At 34.8% G+C, this 18,527-nt stretch overlaps 1 protein-coding gene across 1 annotated transcript; it reads right to left on the reverse strand.

Annotated features, from left to right (window-relative positions):
• Window positions 1–379: 379 nt before the first annotated feature.
• LOC129452465 (uncharacterized) lies at window positions 380–7,892 on the reverse strand. Its single transcript, XM_073855192.1, has 6 exons — window positions 7,604–7,892; window positions 7,076–7,201; window positions 6,856–6,921; window positions 6,235–6,318; window positions 622–659; window positions 380–489 (listed from the first exon to the last, which is right to left on the reverse strand). Exons 1-6 carry the CDS (start codon window positions 7,860–7,862, stop codon window positions 439–441), a joined length of 624 nt encoding a protein of 207 aa, XP_073711293.1. The 5' UTR covers window positions 7,863–7,892; the 3' UTR covers window positions 380–438.
• Between the last annotated feature and the right edge of the window lie 10,635 nt (window positions 7,893–18,527).

An 18,527-nucleotide genomic window follows, 5' to 3' on the forward strand; every position in this document is an offset into this window, starting at 1 on the left:
GGTATTATCTCCTTCTGACATCACCAGGGGATCCAAATTTAAATTACCTATTTTTTTCACATGCTTACAGAGAATGGTTTACCAAAACAAAGTTACAATGTTGATCTTATTCACATTTTCTAGGTTGATAAAAGCACTGGGGACCCAATTATAGCACAAAAACATGAAAAAAAGTCAGATTTTCATGGTATGTCTCCTTTAATGTTGGCATTTGTGTTTTCTAAAAGTAAAAAAAAACCATCTGAACACCCTTACTAAATAAGCACACCAATAATGCACTTGAACAAGATTTGGTTATGTCTTCTTTATATAAAAAAGGAATAACATGAGTTTACATTATATTACTCATACAAAATGATTTATTAATAATTTGCATGTATTTTTCTCCTCTTTTATGAGTCAAGACACTGAGAATTTACAATAAATGTTTTACTGTATTTAAAAAGCAGAGTAGATGACTGTAGTAGACAGGCTGCTGCTGTCCAACACCTGCAGATATTGAGAGACAACTTTAAAACACCAAACAGTAACATTGTGCTATTCATTACCTTAATATAACATGATTATTATCATGTAATCAAAATGACTGAAATATTACTGTGGGTATGTTTAACAGCTGACCTTTGAACTTGCATTAGTTCTTAACAAGCTGTCGGCTCCTGGAAGACAAAAACAGAATTCAGCACAGGATGATTATTATTATTATTATGTACATACAGCTATAGTCACTAAAGCATAATGCAGCTCATCTTCTTCCTTTCGGGATTTCAGTAATTTCGTAAAACAACGACACGTACATTCTCATTTGAAATGACAGTCAAAAAAGTGTGTTGTTGTTATAGTTTGAAATTAAACTAGTGAAACATCGTGTTAGCAGTGCAAAAGGTCATGGGTTTGCTTTAGATAAAAGTGTCTGCCAAATCCATACATTTTATGTAAAATGCAAAATGAAGTACCGCATTGCTTTATCAACTCCAAGGCCATTTGTTCAACTACCAATGAATGCATCAATTGTATTGTGTGACAATGTGCTGCAAGTTATTTTGATGAAATCATCAGCCAAATAATGTACATTCTTTGTACCTGTCCCAGCAGAGTCAGTCTGAAAAGTGTTGCTATAAAGTCTCATCTCTGCCATAGATGTCTCATCTACAATAAACAGTATAATGAATGCACTTTACTTCACTTTACTCTTACCCTGTTTTAAAACTATGATTTTAGTGGTATTAATGTGCAGAGGTGCTCACCACCAGCAAATGTTTTTTGCTGACATTTAAAAACTAGAAGTCCCAGAAGAATCAGCACACAGACAGTGACAGAACAGGCCAGGAGGATCATAGTTTGTACGTTGCTGTCCTGTGTCCAGGTGTCCTCTGCAAAAACATGTGAGCCATATAATAACACTAGCATTGACCTTTGTCAAATGTTACACTGTAAACAATAGTTTCTGCTCTACCATAAGAATAATCACATTGACTGTAGATGTCATTTTAACTTACTATTTTATATCTTGAAGAGGGATGAATTGCTTTCGTTTATAAAAAGTTGAAATTATTTATGTACAACATTTATTAGATGGCACTGGATGTTGGGCAAATTGTGTTTAGATGCTGTTGTGTAAAGTAAAAATATTTTAAATTATAAAAAATTTAAATAATCTATAAATTGATAATACTAAGCCAAATGAACAAATCCCTAACAAATTAAAAAGAACAAATGACCAAATGCCCCTTTATGAGTAAATTCATAACAAAACTCTACTGTCAAGGGCCTTGATAATTCTAGCAGTGGCTCTGATCTTAGATCAGACATTACCTTGATCATTTGAGAGCAGACTGATTGTTATAGGAGCCACAGCTCTTAGTTTGTTCTCAGTAAATACTGCACACTGCCAATGCTGCATGTCTGACGAAATGCTGTTCACATTCACAGTGAGGCGTTTCTTTAAGTTTTTCTCATTCAGAATGCGTTGTTTGACCAGCACTCCTCTGTCCCCATCCATCCTGAGCCAGGCCAGCATCACTGAATCAGTTACATCAGACACCTCACAGGTAAGAACAACAGACTGATTCATCAACACACCACCAGGGGGCTCTGCAGAGACTGAAATTAACAACAACTTGAACTCTTTGTAAAACATGCATTAAAGAATGAACAGAGTAATGTTGCTATAGAAGTGAAATATAGCATTGAATATAAGTGAGAATTCAGTTTTCAACTTCTTTTACAAACCTCTGATGGTGTGTAGAGTTGTGGTTGCGTATGGAGAGATGTTATTATGTGGAATACACTTGTAAGTCCCACTATAATTAAACTCCACAGGTGAGAGGTGAAGGATGAAAATTTGACTATTGAATGTGGCAGAGGTTTTATTTCCTGGTTTAATTGTTCCATTAACTTGAACTTCTCCTCCTTTTTCTACATATATTATAACATCTTTTTTAGACTTTGTTTCCCAGACCCAGCTCCAGCTTTGGTATTCCTTTTTAGACTTGCAGATCAGTAATAAATCACTATGACTCGAGCTTTGTCTGTAAATTACAAGCTTTTTTGTTTCTGAATCTGAAAAGACATAAGGTATTAGACAATAGGTAAACAATTTTGTAGAAGCAGATGTTTTCAGTTATCAATGTCAATTATAAATAGGTATATTTCGATCTACAAGGATTCATTTTTAATTACTTTAATTTCAAATGTGTTTAATAATAGAGGGTAAATGAGTCCTTATCTTCTGTAAGTGTCCCTTTAAGCATAAGTTTATACCTATTTATTAAATTTTTTACTGTTTAATTTGGTGGCCGACAGGGGTCACTGCACTGCAATGAAAGAAAACAGCACAGATGACAACAGAAGTGTTTTAATTTAAAGAAATAGCTCACCCAAAAATAAAAATTTTGTCATCATTTATTTGCTAGTTTTGTTTTTCTGTTTGCATGTGTTTGGCATTGCAGTGCAGTGACCCTTGTACACCACTGCATTTTTTGGTTACATTTTCTTAGTCCCTCATAAACATATGATTTACAGGTAGATAAAGCTTTCTAAAATTAAAGCTTAGAAGATTGTACTTACATTGAGTGACACAAACTGTGTGATTCATAACAGTTTCTACACGGCCATTTTGCATTATTCTGCAGTAATATTTTCCTTCACTGTGTTTATCAACATTGTGTAAGATGATGTAAGCAGAGTTGTTGTACACAAGAGTTGTGTTGGAGGTTTGTCCACCATCTTTAATCCACTGTAATGTTGAAGTTTCAGACAGGAGAGGGACATCACATCGCAAAGTCACATCAGATCCTCGCTGGTAATGCTGCTTATTACAATCAAGTGCTAGAATTTGCAAATTTTGAAAATTGACATTTTTATTAGTTGTTACACAATATTTTAACTGTTCACTCTAAAAAATGCTGGATAATTTTTTACTTGTTATGCATTGTAAAAATAACGGAAAATGTACTGGTAATTGTCTGCCAGGAAAATGGATGTATAACCCTAACCTTAAAAATCAAATCAATGTGCAATATTCAAAATAAAGCTAAAACCACTGTAATACAAACAATGCAGAAAATTCTCACATATGAATATAGTTGATTAAAGACAAAGACCAAATCACATAACATGATCACTGATGGAGTCCCCCAAGGATCAGTGCTTGGATCACTTCTAATCTCCATATACAGGATACAACATCCCTAGGACCCATTATACAATCAAATGGATTTTTTAATGATTGCTATGCTGACAATACCCTGTTTTACTTCTCTTTTTAATCAGACAATCCCATTACAGCCTGCCCGAAAGACATCTCAGGTTGGATGAGAGACCATCCATCTCCAACTTAACCTTGCCAAGACCACCCTACACTGCCACACAACTTTACCATCAAACTTGGAACTGCAACCATAACACCAACCAGAACAAGCAGAAATCCTGGAGTAGTCTATGATGACCACCTGATTTTTACTGAACACATCACAAATACAACAATGTCTTGACTAGATTTGTTTATACATCTGTATGGATGTCTGGTGATGATCTCCCAAACTCAGTCCGGTTAGCCACATCTCTCACAACATTGAAAAAATGCTTGAATCATTCACCAGCAGAAGTCCGTATCAGCACTTATACAGTAATTTTGAGAGTATAATGTCTGACAAGTTTGATGATGAAGATGAAAGGTTAGACTTAGAAAATCATTGTTATCTTTAAAGTAATGGCTCAAACATAATTAAATTATTAAATAATTTCTCCATTCATAAGAGATACATTTTCACAGTAAAAAAGTTTCAGTTAAAGATGAAACAATTAAAACAAATATTACAGAAAATGTGTATAATCACTTTAAAATGAGACTCACATGAAGCACGAAGTCTGAAACATAATCCACACATTAATATTGAGATTTTGAGAAGTATAAGTGACATGATCATTTCAGTGCCTCATTTGAAGTAAACTCAGGGGAGTTTACAAGAAGTAAACAGATAGTATCTTTAACTGGGCGGTGCATTACTCAGAAATCAGTCTGTCACAGAAAACTATAAAAATTTGAATTTTGAATTAACAAATAAAACATGATACTACCAGATAGCACTAACTTATTTTACAATGTTATCACTAGAATGTAACACTGTAGAATGTGAGTGTAGCTTTCATAAAAATCGTAAAATGTCTAAACAAGCTCTAATCCTTCATATGTACAAGCACTGGTTAATATGGCACATGTAAACATTATGGTTAAAATCAGAACGTTTAAAAATGCCTGTAACTGATTAAAATATATTTCAAAAAGGTTAAGTTGGAATAAAAATGTTTGAACCTCACTCAGGAAATGGTATATTAAAATAAACCCGTCTTGAGTCACAATCTCACTATCTCAGGGAGGTTTCTGTTTTGAAAGTTAAATTTATGTATAAGCAGCTACAAAAATAGATTTTAATTGAATGTGTTGACCTTTAATGACAGCATTAGGAAGACTTCTAAGACGGTTTAAAGGAGATACCACCATAATACAAATGCATCATTAGTTGAATGTATTTTAAATATGTGGCAAAATTTCCACATACATTTTTTTACATTAATATACCTGTATATAATTATGTTTGCTTTTTTTTCTTGTAACAACTAACCTTCGTATGATTACAAACACTATTTAGTCATTTTGAATAGTTACAAAGCTACAAATAAATAGATTATATGTGTGAAGTGAAGAAAAGAAATGATAAATGTGGTAATGTATTAACCATTGTTATTTACCTGGTTTTATTTATGTTCAGATTGTTAGCTATTTCTTTAAGATATTATCTTTCCTGTATATTATACTGCCACTGAAGTCAATTTAATTTAGAGAGGAGGTACAAACAATTTTAATAATGCAGTGTTATTCTGGTTATAGTTATTCTAGTGATCATAGCAATATTATAACATATTTAGAATGCTTCTGCTTTCACAGAGCCATTTGGTAACTTTTTACAATTTAAAAGTATTTTTTTTTCTATAAATATGAATATTTCATGGTTTAAAAGTCTTTAAATGAAATTACTTTTGTGCATGGTGATTTGCTGGTCACTTTGTTTGTGCAAAGATAAATCATCAATGCTTTTTCCATGGCAGGAAATACCGTGCTAAATATATCACGTCTCGAAACTATATTGAGGTTTCTTTCTGCCACCTGATCATACATGAAGAAAAAGTTTAGTGGTAATGATGGTGTTTGTGTTTTTTTTTTAGTCAACATCTGAACATCCTTACCAAATTAGCATACCAATAATGACTTGAATAAAACACTATAGTGTCTCCTTTATAAAAAATTGTATAACATGAGTTTACATTCTACTATTCATACAAAATTATTTATTAATAAATTAAAGTCTTTTTCTCCTCCATTATGAGTCAAGACACTGAGCATTTACAATGAATGTCTCACTGTATTTTAATAGCAGAGTAGATGACTGGGCTGCTGCTGTCCAACACCTGCAGATATTGAGATACAACTTTAAACTTTAAACATTTACTGACATCATGATATTCATTACCTTAACATAACATGATTATCATAAACCAATCAAAATGACTGAAATATCACTGTGGGTATGTTTTACAGCTGACCTTTGAACTTGCATTCGTTCCTAACAAGCTGTTAGCTCCTAAAAGAAAAAAATACAGAATTCAGCTCAGCACAGTATGATTATTATTATTATGGACATACAGGGGGATGATGGCTACTTTCTATCTCACCCTGAATGCATCCTGCAGTCACTGAAGCATAATGCAGCTCCTCCTCTTCCTCTCGGGATTTCAGCACAATGTCACGACCTTCAGCTCGTAAAACAACGACACATAAATTTTCATTTGAAATGACAATCAAGAAACTATGTGTTGAAACTGTTATAGAAACTAAAACTAGTGAAACAGTGTGTTAGCAGTGCAAAAGGTCATTGGTTTGAACCTAGGGACCACACATACTGGTAATAAAAAACATATACCATAATGTGCTGTAAATCGCTTTGAATAAAAGTGTCTACCAAATGCGTAAAAATGTAAATGTGAATTGTATATCTTCATTGGTAAAGCATTGTGTTAGCAGTGCAAAAGGTCATGGGTTTGAATCTATGGAGCACATACTGATAAAAAATTCCTGCCTTGTAAGGCACTGTAAATTTCTTTAGATAAAAGCTTCTGCCACATGCATACATTTCATAATAAAATGCAATGTGGAGTACTGCATTGCTTTATCAACTCCAAGGCCATTTGTTCAACTATCAATGAATGCATGTACTGATCAATTGTATTGTGTGACAATGTGCTGCAAGTTATTTTGAATTAAATCATCAGCAAAATAATGTACATTCTTTGTACCTGTCCCCACAGGGTCAGTCTGAGAAGTGTTGCTATAAGGTCTCATCTCAGTCATAGATGTCCCATCTACAATAAACAGTATAATGAATGCACTTTACTTTAATACTTTCCATCCGTAAGTGAAAAATCTCCAGTTTCTATACACGTATGTAGCAGTTTTTGTTGTCTTAACCTGTTTTAAAACTATGATTTTGTGATATTAATGTGCAGATGTGCTCACCACCAGCAAATGTTTTTCGCTGACATTTAAAAACTAGAAGTCCCAGCAGAATCAACACACAGACAGTGACAGAACAGGCCAGAAGGATCATAGTCTGTACGTGGCTGTCTTGTGTCCAGGTGTCGTCTGCAAAAACATGTTGTGAGCCATATAATACACAATGTCAAATCTCTATATCCAGCATGTTACACTGTTACACTGAGTTGCTTTTATTTATAAAAAGTTGAAATTGCCTTAATTATGTTATGTACAACTTTTATTAGATGCCACTAGATGTTGGGTAAATTGTATTAAGATGCTGTTGTGTAAAGTAAAAATATTTTAAATGATTTAAAAAATTAAATCCATTGATTAATAATACTAAAGCAATACAAAAATACAAAATCCCTAACAAATTAAAAAGAACAAATGACCCTTGACCTATGAGTAAATACATAACAATAAATGTCAAGGGCATTATAGCAGTGGCTCTGATTTTAGATCAGACATTATCTTGATATGTTGAAGTGGGGGTCTCTGTTGATGTACCTGGATCATTTGAGATCAGATTGATTGTTATAGGAGCCAAGGCTTTTAGTTTGTTCTCAGTAAATACTGCACACTGCCAATGCAGCAGATCTGACTGAATGCTGCTCACATTCACAGTGAGACGTTTCTTGGAGTTTTTCTTATTCAGAATTTGTTGTTTGACCAGCACTCCCCTGTCCCCATCCATGATGAGCCAGGCCAGCATCATTAAATCAGTAACATCAGACACCTCACAGGTAAGAACAACAGACTGATTCATCAACACACCACCAGGAGGCTCTGCAGAAACTGAAATTAAAGGGATTCACTCATCATTTACTCACCGTCATGTTGTTACAAACTTGTATAAATGTCTTTGTTCTGATGATTATAAAGGAAGATATTTTAAGTAACCAAACTGATCAGAAGCCCCATTGACATCCATGGTAGAAAAAAATCGATGGAAGTCAGTGGGGCTTCTGATTGGTTTCATTTTTGGGTGAACTATTCCTTTAACAACAGCATTAGATCCTGTTAAATTCAGGATTGTTTAAAAGGGTCATGGAAAACTAAACCATGGATTATGTTCTTTAGTGCTAAACATTGAAAAGCATTCTTAGTACACCACATAATGATAAAAACTCACGTTCCTTTATGTTTTATATCTACATAAGCACTATACACTTTAACAAATGTTGGGTTATTTTCAACTCAGTGTTGGGTCGACAACCCCAACCTGTAGGTAAAATTAACACAGATATATTTGACCCAACAATGAGTTAAAACAGCCTAAGGTTTAAATTACAGCCCAGCAGATGCTCTTTCTGACCCAACACTGGGTTGAAAATAAAACAGCCTTTAAAATAGTGTTGTTTATAGAGCTTTTCAACAGATCTTATAATTTATCTTATAATTAACACAAAATATTATAATACTTATATATAATATGAAAAGTATAAGAACAAGAAATATATTTTTTACAAACCTCTGATAGTGTGAAGGATTGTGGTTGAGTAGTTAACATTATTATCCACAATACAATTGTATGTTCCACTATAATTAAACTTCACAGGTGAGATATGAAAGAGAAACATTTGACTATTGTATGTGGTAGAAGTTTTACTTCCTGGTTTAATTGGTCCTTTAGCTTGAACTTGTCCTCCTTTTTCTACAGCTATTAATATGGTATTTGAATTAGGCCCCAACTTGATCCACATCAACCTGTGGTATTCCTTTTTAGACTTGCAGATCAGTGATAACTCACTCAAGCTTTGTCTGTAAATGGTAAGCTTTTTATTTTGTGAATCTGGAAAGACATTAAGCACACAGTACAGTAGTTTGGTGGATTTCAGTAACTGATATTTGTTTAAAGTAATAGACTAGCACAAAAACACTTAGGGGCGGTTTCCCGGACAGGGATTAGACTAGTCCTAGACTAAATAAATTTAATGAGTTGTCCAAACTGAAAACAACTTGCACTGACATATCTTAAAATACATCAGGGCCCTTTATTTTGCCTCAAAATGCACACAGGTAATGTTTTTAGTAAGGCATATTTGTTAAAACTAGTTATATTTCCTAATTAAACTAAGGCCTAGTCCTGGATTAAGCTAATCCCTGTCCGGGAAACTGCCCCTTATAGCTTAAAACTTTTACATCTTAAAAAATGATACAAAGATTGTCTTTGTGTATAAATAGGGCCTCAAATGTACATAATGGTACCATATGTACACTCTAAAAATGCTGGGTAATTTTCAACCCTAAAAAAGGTTCTCATAATGCATTTTGTAGAATGTATACACACTTAAATGCAGGCCCGGATTGGCCATAGGGAGAACCGGGAGGATTCCCGGTGGGCCGGTCTGTTTTTTTTGGCCACGAGGGCCGGTGTTGTCATGCCACCGGGATGACGCGTATTTGCGGGTGAGAGATGTGTCCGCCACTTTATGCACAAGTTGATTGTGTCCCGAGTCCCGACCACTTATTGGAAGAATTCTTGCATTAGGGTTCATTGACATCTAAACAGTGGTGTCAAAAGTATTCATATTCATTACTCAAGTAGAAGTATAGATACTAGGGTTTAAAAAGACTTTTGTAGAAGTTGAAGTATCAACTCAAGCTTTTTACTCAAGTAAAAGTGAAAAAGTACTGGTTTCAAAACTACTTAAAGTATAAAAGTAAAAGTAATGTAAGGAAAAAAAATGTCATTAGAGAAAAAAGCCTAAGCCGCACCACAGGGGCCTTTTGGGCACTACCCTATCTTCTCTAAAAAATGTTTCTAAAGGCCATAATAACTATAGTGTTATTAAAATGTTAATGTTAAAAAATGTGGGATGCACTAGGGCCAGGGGTAGGCAAAGTCAGTCCTGGAGTGTCGATGTCCTGCAGATCAGCTCCAACCCTTATAAAACCTTGGTTACCTGTAGTTTCAGGTGACTTTAACCTTTATTAGTTTGTTCAGGTCTGCTTGATTAGACCTGGAGCTAAACACTGCAGGACATCAGCACTCCATGTTGCCTACCCCTGCACTAGGCTATCTGTTTCAACCACATATGGTATATGCCCATTAAAAATGAACGCATTTCAATACAATGCAAACAAATACATTAAAGCAGTGGTTCTCAAACTGGATGTCGCCAGATGGTGCCAGGGGCCCCAGTTTTATAATATTTTATGAAATACATTACTTTATTATAAATTCTGTGTAATTAAACCTCAGAAAAATAAGGCTACTAAACAAAAGCAATAAATTGTATAATTTAAAATGTTTTGTTTAATTTAAATTTTAAGTTTTAGAATGTTTATGTCAATCCACTGTACACAAGGGAGGCCGCAAAAAAGGTTTGATAACCACTGCATTAAAGAACCATATATGTGTACTACTGAGCATTAACATGTGTTTCATAGAGAGGAAGATATGATGACTAGATGCCTATAAATATTGTAATGGTGCAAAAAGTCAAACTTCAGAGCAGGGCCGCTGGTGGCCAAACTTTTACAGTGGTGCCCTCTTTAGTTAAAAAACAACAAAATCACACACAACTAGTATGTGTGAGAATAGAAATATGCTATTTGTTATCATTTATAATTGTATTTTGACAGCAACACAAACTACAAATATGCAATTATATATTATAGCCTATATTTCTGCATCTGTACTTGTGTAGCTAATGGACTTTTGTATACTTTAGTCAGTATAAATCCAAGCAATTTTGGAGAATTACTAAATGTCTTTATTGTAAGTAAATTAAAAGTCAGGTTTAAGGAAACAGCTGATGCCTATTAACAAAAGCAAAAGTTTGTATGTATGATTATTTGTTTGATTGATTTAACACTCATGCATTCAGCTAAGTAGGTTTTGTTAATGCAAATAAAATTTAGGGTAGTTATTAGCATATACAAAACAACAATGTCTTTAGCATAGATATCTTTGCCATGCTTCAAAACGCAACGCAGCACAATGTCATTTAAGTTGAACAACTGAAGTTACATGATATAAATTGGTATTGTTACACTATTTAAATCACACAGATGGATTGGTGTCAGCAGCCAGCTATACATTTACACAGGCTTGTGAATGTGAACTTACCTGAAAGTGATGCGCGAGTTTTATTTCGTACTTTTCCATTTGAAGACAGAATGCCCCGTTCTGTTACTGTACAAACGGATGGCGGATGATATCAAAGCATCGCGAGGGGAGACACTCTGCATGCTTTCTAATCGCTCTCGCGGTTCTTTTATGTTTCTCTTTGCAGCGCTATCGAACAAACTTTTGATCATCTGCAGTCAGCTGGGGGGCGGGGATTGCGTACAAACCAATAGGGAGTCGAAATGGTGTACGTTTATACTTCTCATCCAACCACAATCGGATTCATCTGGATGATGCAATTTATCAAGATAGGTTTTTTTAACGATGACAAGCCGAAATGTAAAAAAGAAAACAAGTTGAAATTAATAGAAGTAACGAGGCGATTTTTAAAATGTAAGGAGTAGAAAGTACAGATAATTGCGTGAAAATGTAAGGAGTAGAAGTAAAAAGTCGTCTGAAAAATAATTACTCAAGTAAAGTATAGATACCCAAAATATCTACTTAAGTAATGTAACGAAGTATTTGTACTTCGTTACTTGACACCTCTGCATCTAAAACGCATGGGAAACGCAGGACGTGCCGCTGTCTTCTGGTTTTCAAAGCGCTTACTTGAACACGAGTTTTGTTTCAGACGCATATTGAGTGCGCTTGCCGGCCGCGAGTCTATTTAAAATAAACTTGAGCGCGTCTTTTGAGTGCGCTTGCCGGCCGCGCGTCTATATTTTAAATAAACTTGAGCGCGCCTTTTGAGTGCGCTTGCCGGCCGCGCGTCTATTATATTTTAAATAAACTTGAGCGCGCCTTTTGAGTGCGCTTGCCGGCCGCGCGTCTATTATATTTTAAATAAACTTGAGCGCGTCTTTTGAGTGCGCTTGCCGGCCGCGCGTCTATTATATTTTAAATAAACTTGAGCGCGTCTTTTGAGTGCGCTTGCCGCCCGCGCGTCTATTATATTTTAAATAAACTTGAGCGAGTCTTTTGAGTGCGCTTGCCGGCCGCGCGTCTATTATATTTTAAATAAACTTGAGCGGGTCTTAATACAAACGGGCTGGCCTCTTAAAGGAAAAGAATTTACAAAACGTATTTTTTTATCCAAGTCAGATGAATTCTCTATGAATAGTCATTATTGCAAGAGGAACAAACATCTATTTGATGCTAAACTCATTAGTTTATTTGAAAAAAGTAGTTTTAAAAGTATATCCATGATGTTTTCTTTTTTTTACCACAATGTAGGCCTACCTTAGCCTACGTTATTTAGCAATAGACATGATCTAAGTACTAAAATACTTTTTTTCCATTTGTTTCCAATGCATACTTGATAAATCTTGCTTGTGTATTGTATATCAGGGGTTTCCAAACGTTATCAACCCAACAGTTAATCTCAAGACTCACCATTTTTTAGAAATAGAAATATAGAGGAAAACACAAACACATTTGTTTCCTTTAGTTTTTGAATAAGTTTACTTTAGTAATATTATGGTCTTATGGTACTGGTAGGGCTGCATGATTATGGCAAAAATTATAATTGTTTACTGCATTTGCACGGAATATGAAATTATATATTTGAAAAATACAGTGAATTGCAAGGCTGCAGAGAACAGTGCACTACTGCAGACTTATACTACTGAGGGTTTAAAGATATTATTTTAATAGTTAGTCGTGAACTAAAGTGGGCCGGTCTAAGGCATGAAACTCCAGGGCTGAAAATGAGTCCCACTCCGGCCCTGCTTAAATGGTACATATTAGGACCTTTATAAAGGGTACCGTCCCCAGTGATTGCTGTTGTAACATACTTCCTGAGAGTATATGATATAACTATTTTTTTAAAAGATCACTTTTTATAATATTGAGAATTTTCATTTTTAGATAAACAATAACAGTCAATTCAACAGATTATTTATAAAATTGAGATCACTGCAGACACAACACTGAATTTAGATAAGGAAATTAAGAATGTACTTACATGGAGTGACAGCAACTGTGTGATTCATAACCAGAGGTGTCAAGTAACGAAGTACAAATACTTCGTTACATTACTTAAGTAGATATTTTGGGTATCTATACTTTACTTGAGTAATTATTTTTCAGACGACTTTTTACTTCTACTCCTTACATTTTCACGCAATTATCTGTACTTTCTACTCCTTACATTTTAAAAATCGCCTCGTTACTTCTATTAATTTCAACTTGTTTTCTTTTTTACATTTCGGCTTGTCATCGTTAAAAAAACCTATCTTGATAAATTGCATCATCCAGATGAATCCGATTGTGGTTGGATGAGAAGTATAAACGTACACCATTTCGACTCCCTATTGGTTTGTACGCAATCCCCGCCCCCCAGCTGACTGCAGATGATCAAAAGTTTGTTCGATAGCGCTGCAAAGAGAAACATAAAAGAACCGCGAGAGCGATTAGAAAGCATGCAGAGTGTCTCCCCTCGCGATGCTTTGATATCATCCGCCATCCGTTTGTACAGTAACAGAACGGGGCATTCTGTCTTCAAATGGAAAAGTACGAAATAAAACTCGCGCATCACTTTCAGGTAAGTTCACATTCACAAGCCTGTGTAAATGTATAGCTGGCTGCTGACACCAATCCATCTGTGTGATTTAAATAGTGTAACAATACCAATTTATATCATGTAACTTCAGTTGTTCAACTTAAATGACATTGTGCTGCGTTGCGTTTTGAAGCATGGCAAAGATATCTATGCTAAAGACATTGTTGTTTTGTATATGCTAATAACTACCCTAAATTTTATTTGCATTAACAAAACCTACTTAGCTGAATGCATGAGTGTTAAATCAATCAAACAAATAATCATACATACAAACTTTTGCTTTTGTTAATAGGCATCAGCTGTTTCCTTAAACCTGACTTTTAATTTACTTACAATAAAGACATTTAGTAATTCTCCAAAATTGCTTGGATTTATACTGACTAAAGTATACAAAAGTCCATTAGCTACACAAGTACAGATGCAGAAATATAGGCTATAATATATAATTGCATATTTGTAGTTTGTGTTGCTGTCAAAATACAATTATAAATGATAACAAATAGCATATTTCTATTCTCACACATACTAGTTGTGTGTGATTTTGTTGTTTTTTAACTAAAGAGGGCACCACTGTAAAAGTTTGGCCACCAGCGGCCCTGCTCTGAAGTTTGACTTTTTGCACCATTACAATATTTATAGGCATCTAGTCATCATATCTTCCTCTCTATGAAACACATGTTAATGCTCAGTAGTACACATATATGGTTCTTTAATGCAGTGGTTATCAAACCTTTTTTGCGGCCTCCCTTGTGTACAGTGGATTGACATAAACATTCTAAAACTTAAAATTTGAATTAAACAAAACTTTTTAAATTATACAATTTATTGCTTTTGTTTAGTAGCCTTATTGTTCTGAGGTTTAATTACACAGAATTTATAATAAAGTAATGTATTTCATAAAATATTATAAAACTGGGGCCCCTGGCACCATCTGGCGACATCCAGTTTGAGAACCACTGCTTTAATGTATTTGTTTGCATTGTATTGAAATGCGTTCATTTTTAATGGGCATATACCGTATGTGGTTGAAACAGATAGCCTAGTGCAGGGGTAGGCAACATGGAGTGCTGATGTCCTGCAGTGTTTAGCTCCAGGTCTAATCAAGCAGACCTGAACAAACTAATAAAGGTTAAAGTCACCTGAAACTACAGGTAACCAAGGTTTTATAAGGGTTGGAGCTAATCTGCAGGACATCGACACTCCAGGACTGACGTTGTCTACCCCTGGCCCTAGTGCATCCCACATTTTTTAACATTAACATTTTAATAACACTATAGTTATTATGGTATTTAGAAACATTTTTTAGAGAAGATAGGGTAGTGCCCAAAAGGCCCCTGTGGTGCGGCTTAGGCTTTTTTCTCTAATGACATTTTTTTTCCTTACATTACTTTTACTTTTATACTTTAAGTAGTTTTGAAACCAGTACTTTTTCACTTTTACTTGAGTAAAAAGCTTGAGTTGATACTTCAACTTCTACAAAAGTCTTTTTAAACCCTAGTATCTATACTTCTACTTGAGTAATGAATATGAATACTTTTGACACCACTGTTCATAACCGTTTTTACACTTTCATCTTCAGTTAACCTGCAGTAATATTTTCCTTTAGTGTGTTCATCAACATTGTGTAAGATGATGTAAGCAGAGTTGTTGTACACAAGAGTTGTGTTGGACGCTTGACCGCTTTCTTTAATCCACTGTAATGTTGAGGATTCAGACAGGAGTGGGACATCACATCGCAAAGTCACATCAGATCCTCGCTGGTCTTTGGGGATTAGAAAAAGCAAATATAGAGCCAGCAAAATAACAGAAAAGATTAAATTTTTCTTCACATGTGATTAATGGTCTGAATTTACTAAGATTTTATAAAAGATAAGGTGCATTATGATTTTGGACTTGCGAGCTTAATTACATAGTCAAATATTTATTTACACATTCACTTAAAATGTCACTTACGCTTTTCTGCTTCTCACCCCTCAATATAATATGTCTTAGTATCTTGGTTAAATTAAAACGAGCATGAAATAAAATCATTTGTGTCTGTTTAGTCATTATAATTATTCAGAAAATTTAAGAACTATAAAAGATTAAAATAATGAAAATATATTTTGTAGGTTTAAGGTTTTATAATACTCACCCTCAGTGCTATGACATCCTTCTCTCAACATTGTAATCAGAAATAAGATTAAAAGCATCGTGTCTGTTTTATATGAAAAAGAATAGAGTAATGCAATCTCTTTCGGGGATATGAGGAAATAAAAAGCAGAAGTGCTTACTATTGTTGTGAACCATTTGTAGTTCACAAACATCTGCTATTAAGAAGTTGAAGTCTGTTTTTTTTTTTCAAATATTCATTAGCATACTGACAGTGTGTAGAATATATTACAGTTTTTCTTGATTGCTAAAACACTATAACCAGGCTTTTGAACTAAAATTTCAAAACCATAATGCCATTTTTTAAGAAGTACAATAATTTTGCTGAACTATAAACACTACTCCCCTACTTTAACACATGAGTCAGATTTGGTGAACTGTTACTTCAAAACTCTACACACAAATCCCTACATCAGTTCACTGAGCTTTGGAACAATGGATCCATAGAGAAATTAAGGAAATGAAGGAATAGGTCGAGGAGGAAGGGGAGGAGGGAAAGAAAGAAGGAGGATGTGGTGAAGGAGGAGGAAGAGGACTTGGTGAATGAGTAGGAAGAGGAAGAGAAAGAGGAGGAGGCAGAAGAGGAGGGAAAGGAGGAGGACGTGGTGAAGGAGGAGAAAGAGGATATGGTAAATGAGGAGGGAGAGGAGGAGGCAGAGGAGGAGGAAAAGAAGGAGGATGTGGTGAAGAAGGAGGAAGTGTACATGGTGAAGGAGGAGGGAGAGGACGTGGTGAAGGAGTAGGAAGAGGAGGTGGAGGGAGAGAAAGAGGAAGAGAGAGAGAGAGGAGGAGGCAGAAGAGGAGGAAAAGGATGAGGATATGGTGAAGGAGGAGGAAGAGGAAATGGTGAAGGAGGAGGTAGAGGACTTGGTGAAGGAGTAGGAAGAGGAGGAAGACGTGGTAAAGGAGGAGGAAGAGAAGGAGGACGTGGTGAAAGAGGAGGAGGGAGACAAAGGGCAAGGTGACAAGTAGTCTCAGATGAAATTCGAAGCCACTCTACCTGACCATGTCCTTGTCCATGGTATGACTATGAGGGAGGCTGAGCAACGAGTAAAGTCTTCACTGTTGCCTCCATCTTCAGAGCCTTCAGGGAGGAAAACAGATAGGTGTACTTACAGTAAGACTGCTCTGTACAGTAATTTTACAGTTTTTACGATTGCTTACACACTAAAATTAATTTTTTCCCACAATTTGCAAAACCTTACACTCAAGGAGTTAAACACAAGGATAGATTTTCGCAACTGTAAGCACATTGTCAGCTTCACACTATTTGCAAAACATTACACACAGTGATTTGCAAAACACTACAGTTTTTTTATTTTCACAATCATGTGGCAAAACCCCACAACTGTCAGTACAAAACCCAAAGCAGATCCTCAAAAAGTCCGCTTTCCACGTGCAACCACACGTTCAATTGACTAAGTACAACACACAAAATTATACATTCACTTTTTCACCACACCTAATCATTGTGTCATCAAAGAAATACCTTTTATATGAAGTAATTGTATTTCACAATGCAATGCTCACAATACTTTTGATATGCTTCTCATCTGATTTGCGTAAATATATTTGACCAGCACTTTATCCAACTGATCTTACAGTTTTTTTTATTCGCTTTGGTACTATTTTCACAAGTAAGGTGTACATTTTCAAACTCTTAGTACAAAAATTCAAACTGATCACACGTGTAACAGCTAGTCATTCTTTCAAAACCTGATGTAATGCTTTTAGTAAGTTGCACATGTTTTCAGTCCACATAATCATTATTTCAAATACAAGATTATTGTAATATGTAATGAGAACCTTTGGTTTAATCACCGAAACACAACGGTATGATCTTCTTTCAGTTTAATACTTTTAACAATCAGTTCATCCAACAGCAAACAATGCAAGATACATGTTTCAAATTAGCCTTAAAAGTGCTGAAATTAATATGCTACAGTACTAAAAAAATACATATTACACAGTTTCACATACACTTACATTTCTTACATAATCTATAATTTCCAAAATATCCATCCTATGTGTAATCAAGTGAAGGATCAATGAAGACATCCTCTACAATCATTTGAGCAAATTACAGTAGTATTTTTCAGATATAATTGTAACAGGTATACTTTCTATAATGTAACTGAATGAGAACATAACATTTAGTGCACACATAACATTACTGTAATTTGGATCAAGCCTGTCTTGAGCATTTGGCCTTAGATTTTCGTCCATATCTCTTTGACCTCTCTGTGGGTGCCCATGCCCACCTCTCTGACCCTTGTCCACAAACTCTTCTTTTTCCTTGCTGTCAGTCCTGCTTCATGTTGAAAGAAATTGCCAGTGTTTACACCCCCACTTTTACAGTATTTCTACTGTAATGACCAATTGTGGTTACCATTATGTAAAGTCAATTAGCAATACGTAAAGAGTATTTATCATGTGTGGTTACACATAATTTATAGGTTCGTACAAAAACACATTTTATTTCTGTAGTTCTCAAAATCCATATACTGTATATTGCTAAAAAATAATAATATATAATTTCCAAATGGTTCAGTGATTAACCATTAAGATCAGTTGGATTTAGTGCTGGTCAAATGTATTTACACAAATCAGATGAGAAGCATATCAAAAATATTGTGAGCATCCAT

Source organism: Misgurnus anguillicaudatus, chromosome 17, assembly GCF_027580225.2.
Source record: "Misgurnus anguillicaudatus chromosome 17, ASM2758022v2, whole genome shotgun sequence".
In the NCBI taxonomy this organism is placed as follows: domain Eukaryota; kingdom Metazoa; phylum Chordata; class Actinopteri; order Cypriniformes; family Cobitidae; genus Misgurnus; species Misgurnus anguillicaudatus.